Source organism: Juglans regia, chromosome 1, assembly GCF_001411555.2.
Source record: "Juglans regia cultivar Chandler chromosome 1, Walnut 2.0, whole genome shotgun sequence".
In the NCBI taxonomy this organism is placed as follows: domain Eukaryota; kingdom Viridiplantae; phylum Streptophyta; class Magnoliopsida; order Fagales; family Juglandaceae; genus Juglans; species Juglans regia.
The window spans coordinates 35,546,381-35,555,704 of NC_049901.1; the positions used below are offsets into that span (position 1 = coordinate 35,546,381).

The window sequence follows — 9,324 nt, forward strand, 5'->3', positions numbered from 1 at the left end:
ATACAATAAGAGACTTGGATAAAGAGAAGAAATTAATAAACTTGGAGTATACATCATAAGAAATTAATAAACTTGGAGTATACATCATAACTTGAGTAATAGAAAACTGTCTACAAACATTCATGATACAACAATCATTCCACAATTCAGTCCATTACAAAAATATAACCTACACCAATTCCACAAAACCAATTCTGGGACATTCCACAATTCCAAATCTACTTGAGTAATTGGGAACTCATGTGTACAAACATTCATGACACATTCTTCCCATCACAAAAATCAGCCCATCACAAAAAATAAAGACAATGCCCAATCACAAAACTAAAAGTGGGGTAGCCACATCTGGTCGCATAGTTGCTGCCCAGCCACATGTATTTCTATCACATATGGCTAGACGGCCACTAAAATCAGACAAAGTATACGTTAAACATAACCTAATGTTAATTACAATGTCGAAATAGGCTAGACAAATACTTACACACCTCCAAAAGGTGTGGATAGGTCCTCAGATGGTAATGTGATTGCAGACTTAGGAGACGTTTGGATTCGCAAGTCATCTCAGCTCATCTCAACTCATCTCATTACTATTCATTACTATTCAACAACTTTAACACACAAATCAAACTACTATTCACAACTCATCTCATTACTATTCACAATCCATCTCAACTCATCTCAAATCATCTCAAGTCATCTTCAAATCCAAACATCTCCTTATTCATTAAAGCTTCATAAATTTCATCCTGAAGACGTTGAAAATAAACTTGCTGCTTTGCATTCATGCTAGTAAGATCTAATTGCATTATTTTAGCTTCGGACTTCTTCTCAAGTGCAAGGTATTCAAGTTCATCATAAAACTTGAATACAAATTTTAAACAACACCAAAATAATTTAGATTCTGAAGTAGATTGCATGTTAGGTTTGAATAATGTCTAATGTCACATTTTGTTGGTCTTACTTCAGGAAGCTTTATGTTGTGAAACTGAGCCATATGGCTTTTAATTTGCTCTTTGTACATCTTTCTTTTTCATGTTGTTTTGATTTCTTCTTTACTCTTTTCTTCTGCCTCTTTTGATGATAACAAAATAGTATGATTGTTTGTTGAATACCAATAATGTTCTCGCTCGATGAAGCTAATTTATGTATCTAGCTACGTTGTACACACTTTGAAATCTTTCTACTAGTGAACTGTTAGGCTGCTCAAATGACAGCAGAGGCATATGAGGTGCTCATAAGAAGATCTATTACTTTTTAAGGAAGTGACAACCTCTTAGCCATGGCAGTCTAGAGGGAAATATTTATTTGTGCACTTTTGTTTGCTCAATGAAATAATCTTGTTTTTATAATCAAAATTTCCGCAAAACCTCATGCTAACTTATCAAAAATAAAATAAAAACATGTGCTAGAAAACTGGGGCTTAGTCCAAAAACTTGCAAAGAAGAGACCAACCAAACCATAACAGCTTGATTGACATAGTTAAGCTACCTGCCAGTATTATAACTAGACAACTAATACCTCTAATTATTGTATGGTTTATACCCTAAAATCCTAAATTTACCTTAAGATGCACTTCTAAAACCTTTTTCCTTTAATCCATATTGTTTTCAATTCAAAATCAAGATATATTAATTATGCCCATATGCAAACTATTTTACTAATCCAAGAGTGTTCAAATCAAATTCAGAGACATCACAAGATTTTCATACTTCCTACTCCCACACATCAATGATCAAGTGCAGAGGTTGTTTACATCACAAGATTAGCAAGCAATGTTTTGCATGCTTGAGGTTGTTTACATCTAATTTTTGGTTCTATTACATCCCTAAATATTGCATTGCAATATTTAATCACATTACGGCTTTGAAAGCATTCACAGATGCTTGCACCTGGATGACCCTGTACAACTTTTGGATTGATTTGTAGGATGCAAGAACAATAAATGCACATATAGAGTTTTTATTAAGAACCCGTGCAATACCAATATAAGGATGGACTTTTGAGACAAGTACTTCTAATGTATTACAGTAGACTAATCTGTATCTATATATCCTTCTTTACAATAGAACCCTGCTAAGAAATTTTGTTAATAACTTTCATTTTCAGCCAATCACAAGGACTCCATGTATGAATCTTACGAGGACAATGATGGATTTCTGTACATGTGTTACAGCAGTGAGAAAACCTGAGTTCCAAATTCCACAAACAAAATTCCTTTGATTGATTCGAGCAAAATCATCTTTTAACTTATGTCTATTGGTTGATTCAAGCAAAAAAATCAATTCGACAAACAAAATCCTTTTGATTCAAAAATTTACAAGAAAATCCATAATAACAAAACCCTAGATCCTCAATCCACAATAAAATCATCACACCACTTCTAAATCAACATCACAATAAAACAAATTTCAAACATACTTACCTATTTTTCGAATCTCACGGCAGGATGTGCTGGTGCTGTTGTGACGGACTGTTGCTGCTACGACGAATTACTGCTACTGCGATGAAACAGAAGGTGCTGGACGAAGCTCTGTCTAGGAGGGGATCGAAAAAAAATGTTTTCGCAGACACAGGAGGGGATCAAAAAGGCAGTGATTTTACAAAGATGGAGAAATTGAAGAAACCCTAGCAGAAAGGAAGAAAGAAACGATGGAGAAATGGAGGGAAAATACCGCGGAAGCAAGAAATGAGAACTGAGCTCGGGAGAGGGAGAGGGAGAGGGAGATTCGAGGGAGAGAGAGTAACAGAGTATTTTTCATTCACTTTGGTCTAGCTACAGTAAAAACATATATGACCCAACCCCAAATTACTGTGGCAAAAAACTATCTTATTTTGAAGTTGCATACTATTTTTAGGCTCTGTTAGCCAAACTCTTTATTAGATACAGTTGCATACAAACAGAGCCATCGAGTTTGAAAATATAATGAACCGTAGGACATTCATTACAATATAAATTATAATTATATTGAAATTTAAAAACAAACAGATTCTACAAATTAGTACACGATTACAACCTCTTATACAAAATCACAAAAGAGCATTAGAACAGACCATTTCAAATTTTTTTTGTATAGAATGGTAATTAAATTTTTCTAAAAAAAAAAGGGTCGGTTTGGAATACCCATTTTTTCCGAAAGTATTTTCGGGTTGGGTAATAGCCGAACAGCCGAACAAAATGCTTCTATGTCAGGTTGGGTCAGAAGTATGGTTTTTGGGTCGGGCCAGGTGAATATTCCTAGCCGTGAATTCTCTTGAAAGAGAGAGGTGCCTAATATCCATCGTTTATAATTAGGATTACTGGATGATTATATAATCTCATTCGTTTTCCTAACTTTCATCCTTCAGTATCAATGTCAATCTAGTATAGTACGTCGTTGGTGTATATATGATTTCGCCGTGTTATTACGATACCAAAGGAGAAAAAGAAACATGTTTGCATTTTCATCAAAAATTTCACTTTTTTTTCTACGAAGATTTAATATGATGAAAAGATTATTAATTATTAATTACTTGGTACAATAAGAGGAGTCAATTAAGCTGGTATATGTGCTTTCGTCTTCCAACTTATATTAGCTAATTCAGGTTATGTTCTTGAGGTTGCACCATATAATCTCTTAAATAAATTATAAAAGCTAAGCCCATAACAATTCAAACTTATTCTCGTACCTTGGAAATTCTTGTGGCAAGTTGTGAGAGACTCAATAAATAAAGAAAAATACTATTTTGACTCTCCACTTTACCCACTCTATTTGACTACTAGTTAAATAATTTTTATTTATTTAATAATTAAAAAAATAATTTTAAATGTATTGATGTATTTTTTTAAAAATATTTAAATGTATTAAAAAATTTTTAAAAAACAGAACAAAAAAAAATGTTGAGTATGTCAAAGGTAAGAGTAGGACGGCAGAATAGCCCCACTCCTAAATAAATTGGAATTACATGGCACAAAATAATTTGCAAGAAGCTTAAAGTAGCAAGCAATCTGTAGATGACTTTGGTTGGCTTGAAAGTGACATGAAGGAGAAAATTCTAGCACTTACAATTTTGTTATCAAAATGGACAAAAATAAATAAAAATCAGCAGTTTCCAGCCATACTACTATTCTCAATATTCCATGAAAGGGAGACAGACAGATAGTTACAGGTTGCTTATCTACAATTCAGTCAGTGGTTGTCCATTACTTTGTCTTTCATTCTTTGGCTCATACATTTACAAACAATTAATAAATAAGAAATTATAATTATAATTGTGAGTGTGAGTGTATAAATACTATAGAATTATTTTAAAAAAATTAAATATATACGGAATCTATATGAAAAAAAAAAATTAATTAATTTTTTAATAATAGACTTCACTTTTTTTCTAAACTATTATACGGTACTTACACACTCCACGACTATTATATATATCATTACTCTTAATATATTTGCCTTCCTAACCACCACGTCTTTTAGATTAACTACCAATTATTAATCTAATACTAACAACGATGTAATTGTCTTCTAAGACTAGTGTACTCGTAGTATTCAGATCCCCTGCAATCCCCTGTCCTGTTGTAACTACTGCAACCTCTATACTTACAACCTCGAAAATTTCATTCCTTGGCCATTTTTTCACAAACCAAAGAAGAAGAAGAAGAAGAAGAGAATGGGTGATTTTGCAAGCCCCTTCAGACAGCCACCTCCTGCTCCATCAAAATCCAACTTACCTACCTTATATTATGGCCTCGTGGTGATCGCGACCGCCGCTCTGTTGCTAGTCCTATACAACCTCCTAATTGTCAGATGGTGCACACGGAGCCACCAAATCCAGAGAGCACCAAGACGAAGAAGCCCGTCGGTGGAGATCTCAACCAGTCAGAGCTGTGGAAACCCCAACAGGAACTTGTTGTCCAGCTTCAGGTACAAGAAAGGAGTGGCAGCAGATGAACAAGGCGTTGAGCTGAATGATTGTGAATGTGCAGTTTGCTTATCAGCTTTCGAGGAAGGTGAAGAGGTGCGGAAACTGCCACAGTGCAAGCACTCCTTTCATGCTCCATGCATAGATATGTGGCTCTACTCTCATTCTGATTGCCCGCTTTGTAGGTCACCCGTTGGCTGGCGGTGTCATCGACATGTCGTGTATACACAGCAAGCAAATTCTCAAGAAAATGTGCAGGACTCAGGCAGCTCAGTTTAATGGATTTTGTTTTTCCCATTGGGAAGGGGATAACATTTCGTGCGTGGTGGGTATCTCTGGACCTGTCAGGATGATAACAACAAACAAAGAATATAATAGATAGGAAGCAAGTTGCACTGGGTGGGACAAGATGTTTGTGTTTCATAATTAAGCCGAGGAGTCAACCATGGAGGTCGATTTCATACATAACATTAATAGGTTCTAGTGTAAAAGCTAGGCCAATCCAGCTTTAAGTTCCATCATCGCAAATCCTATACATTTTTCACTTTTGTAGTGTTCAGCACCCGTCTTATAATTGGCCTATAACACAAGTTTCTTAGTAGGCTTAGGACCCTATTTCTCAGATTTGTAATCAATTCCAATAGAATCACAAGACAAGAACACGTCCTTCTGATTCACCAAGCAATCGTATGTCTGTCATTGCTTTCATATCATGCATTTCTTTATGTATAAAATTTACCTAATGTAATTTTACTGAAACCACCACTTCATTTCAACCCACGAGTTGATACATTCTGGCACAGTTTTCGTAAGTGTCACAGGATGGACTTTCACTTTATACAGCAGATCCGAAGTTCACAGAATACAAAAGACATGAAAAATTACATTTTTCTTAGATTATTTAACCTTGCCTGTAGCTCACTATCTATTCCACTGTCATCATTACCCACTGTTTCCACTTGTGGAACCTTATTCTTGGTTGGTGGTGCAGCAACAGCAGATGATGGTGCATTAACGAGCTGCATATCAAATTAGAACATGTCAACCTATAGTAGTTATGACCCAAAGTCTTAACTTCGACACTACAGTAGAAAAGCCTCATTTGATAAGTCAATCATGAGGACAGGGGAAAAAAAGAGAAAAGACAATAGAAGTACCGCTTGATTGACATCAATTCCAATCTCATCGAGAACTTGATTCACTAGTTCATCTGTTTCTTCCTCCTCCTCATCCCCTTCCAAAGCATCATCAATAGCATCTCCCATCACTTCAGTCGTCAATTCCATCTTCTCATTCTGCCTTTCAAATTCTTGCATAATTTTCTGTAATGATGGTAAATTCAGCTGTCTATTCATCTGGCCCATTGCCTTTGTCACACCTTTCATTGCCTCCCCCATCGCTTGTGTTGATTTCAACGTCTAGAAGTAAAAGCAAATTTTATAATCAGGATGAACTCAAGAAATCTGTCAACTTACAAAGCCTTAGAAGCCTCAAACCAAAAGGCACCATAACAGATACTTTTATTTCATATGTCCTAAGAAGAAGACATCAGATCCAAGCTAGATTTTACACAAATATCCTCTTTCAGTTTCATTAAAAAAAGAAAAGATTAAAAAAAAAACAAAACAAAAAAAAAAAGAATCTGAAACACTCATATGCAACATATATCACCTCCATTTTTCTAGTTACATTTTCAACCTTATAAACTAGCTGGCCTTACTTTGTGGTATCCCAAACACAACCTTAAATTGTTAAAAATCATAATGGATGCTGGCTCTCCCCATATAGAAAGTAAGAAAATATCTACTACCATGTTTGAAAAAGATTAAAAAAAGCAACGGCCTTGAGCTATTAGATATAGACTAAGATACAGTATAGGCATAAAAGCATGTCATCGATGTGATCAAAATATATTACAGAAAGTATAACATACCTGGATTCTAAGAGATACACCCTGGAGTTGTGATTTAAGCTTATAAAATTTTTCAATCTGATGGCGTGTTCTAACGAGATCTTTTGCCATCACCCTCACAGCTCCCTGGAACAAAATTACACCAAATCAAAGATAAATTTGAAAGGGGTGGCCTCTAAACCCATTAAAACTTGTAGACAAACCAGATTCAATATCAGCCTCCAATTTGGAAATCCTAAGACAAAAATACTTGTGCCAGAAAAAGTGCTCATAAGTTTGTAAGTTAAAAACCAATACAAGTTTACTGCTTCGGGAGCTTGATGAAAGTGAAAGAAAATCCTCACATATCCCATGCACATAAAGGTAACCAAGTGGAATCTAAAAGTAGCAGTGGACTAGAAACATTGAGAATCAGTGAGCTCTAGTGCAAATATCACTTCGTCCAGTGTAAGAATAGGATGGAAGGTGACATCATGGATTTGAGGCCCGACAGGTTCCTGTCTAACTTATCTATCCAAACAAAAGGGATGCATACATACATACAAATACAGAGAGAGAGATCCCAAAATCTCAATCTCATGTAAGATATGAACTTTAGTATTGGATCTCCAAAGCTCAACATTAGCCTCATGTCTTGTTTGATGGGGAGGGGGGGGGGGGGGGGGGGGGTGGTGTTTGGATCTTGTAATACAATTAGGAAGAGATTGAGAAATGAAAATGCTCGTGAAGTATTATTGTTTACCAAGAGACGATCATGTCACTTCATTTTGTCTCTCTTTTTTTCCCTTTGCAGCTTAAGTAACATCCACCAAAAACAAAAACTCAAACTACAGAAAATAAAGGTCCAAACGATAAAAATATGCTGAAAAAGTAAGAATTCTATGAGTGAATGTATATACAATATAGATAGATAAACTGGAACCGGCAACTACAAGGAGATGCAGGAAACTAGACATGCTATCCTGGTGAGACAAGAAAAATACAAAAGTAGCAAGCGAAGATAACATACCATCTGCCCTTGTTTGGCGCTTTTCTTTATCTCCAGAATTAGTTTCTTCTCCTGCGCTTGTAGACCTTGTCTCTCCCGATCTATTTCCCTTATAGATTTGTCCAGCATCCTCTTATTTTCCCGCAGAAGTTCTGAGGATAAAAAAGAATGCAGCAACCATGAACAAATTCATTCCATAAACGACTAACTGTTTCAAAATAAAGCCTACGGGCTACTGAAACGCAATGCACCATCCCCAATTACTTATCATACACCTAGGCACATAAGCAACACCCAAAATGAAGCCATAGACAACCAAACCCAACTGATCGGGGCATGCACATGAAAATATGGAAGTTCATATGTAAAGTTACGCAAACTATGGACCCATCAAACCGATTATAACCCAGTCTAAAAGGTTTTTTAAAAACCAAATACATGCTTGCCTTTCGCAAATTCTGCAGCCCAGTATCAGTTCGGTTACAAAATGTAGACAGCAATATTGTTATACTTTGCGAGCCGGGACCATTACATTTTGATTGTGATCTGTAGCAGAGAATCAATCTAAAACATACTCAACTGATAATGTTCATGATCACTTCAATCTACAACATTGGAATCCCATTATAAACAACCAAAATCAAATCAATGGATCAGGATGAAGTAATCCGAACTATTAAAAATATGAAAAAAAAATGTATTCCGTTTCATTCAGTCTCCTTCCCGACAAAGCGATCAAACAATGAAAAGCCCAACTCCGACCACAAAGCCGACTCCTAGTCGAACACAATTAACAAATTACTCAAAAATGAGGTTTCGATTATACTCATAATTCTCAAACCCGGCATATAATACCAATTTCTTCTGCAAAGCACGTTGTTAACAATCAGCAGAAGGAAGAAAACGAAAGATGCGATGACAAACCTGCGGTAGTTTTTCTCTTGCCAAATAGAAAGCTCATGGCGATCGAAAATCGAGATGAATTTTCTTTATTCTCTTTTCCGTCAGTTGAATCGAAGCAGATGGAGAAGCTCTGCGATTCTCTTTTTCTATAAGACTCGGAGGTTTCTTTGATCGTCGATCGCTTTTCTTTTTACGCGGTAGAATAGTCGAGCTTTGGATTGGAATAATTCTCCTGGAACGCAACCCGTCCGTTCACGCGGGGAAAAAATCAGTATTTTAATGTAGATTTTTTTTTTATTTTATTTTTTTTTAGAAAAAAAAAAAAAGCAAACGAAAATTTCTCAATTGACACTCTAAATTTTATTTAACATTAATTTAATTTTAAATTAAAAAATTACATTATTCTACATAATAATTTAATCTAAAAGATAAATTTTAAAATTTAGATTGATTCTTTACACAATTATATTTTAAATAGAATGTATTTTTATAAAATAATTTATAAAATTAACCTCATTCTCCCAAAATATTATTAATCTTAAATTTTATTCTTCTTTAATTATATTTGTTACGTGATAAGTATTAAGTAGCTCACATATAAACTGTTTAAAATATATCC

The 9,324-nt window shown here is 35.0% G+C and overlaps 2 protein-coding genes across 2 annotated transcripts; one reads left to right on the plus strand and one right to left on the minus strand.

The window, feature by feature from the left end:
* Positions 1 to 3,929: 3,929 nt before the first annotated feature.
* On the plus strand, positions 3,930 to 5,678 carry LOC109008809 (RING-H2 finger protein ATL52-like). The gene has a single exon (XM_035682965.1). It carries the CDS (start codon positions 4,651 to 4,653, stop codon positions 5,179 to 5,181), a length of 531 nt encoding a protein of 176 aa, XP_035538858.1. The 5' UTR covers positions 3,930 to 4,650; the 3' UTR covers positions 5,182 to 5,678.
* Positions 5,576 to 8,955, minus strand: LOC109008800 (vacuolar protein sorting-associated protein 2 homolog 1-like). Its single transcript, XM_018989035.2, has 5 exons — positions 8,727 to 8,955; positions 7,824 to 7,954; positions 6,836 to 6,940; positions 6,060 to 6,320; positions 5,576 to 5,921 (listed from the first exon to the last, which is right to left on the minus strand). Exons 1-5 carry the CDS (start codon positions 8,761 to 8,763, stop codon positions 5,784 to 5,786), a joined length of 672 nt encoding a protein of 223 aa, XP_018844580.1. The 5' UTR covers positions 8,764 to 8,955; the 3' UTR covers positions 5,576 to 5,783.
* Positions 8,956 to 9,324: the final 369 nt, after the last annotated feature.

Bases quoted from the DNA above. Each gene is read 5' to 3' on its own strand.
- LOC109008809 (XM_035682965.1), top strand. From the start codon at position 4,651: ATGGGTGATTTTGCAAGCCCCTTCAGACAGCCACCTCCTGCTCCATCA.
- LOC109008800 (XM_018989035.2), bottom strand. From the start codon at position 8,763: ATGAGCTTTCTATTTGGCAAGAGAAAAACTACCGCAG. The intron at 6,941-7,823 runs GTATGTTATCTT...ATTTTGTTCCAG, and splicing joins GCGCCAAACAAGGGCAGATG to GGAGCTGTGAGGGTGATGGC. The intron at 5,922-6,059 runs GTACTTCTATTG...TTTGATATGCAG, and splicing joins GAATTGATGTCAATCAAGCG to CTCGTTAATGCACCATCATC.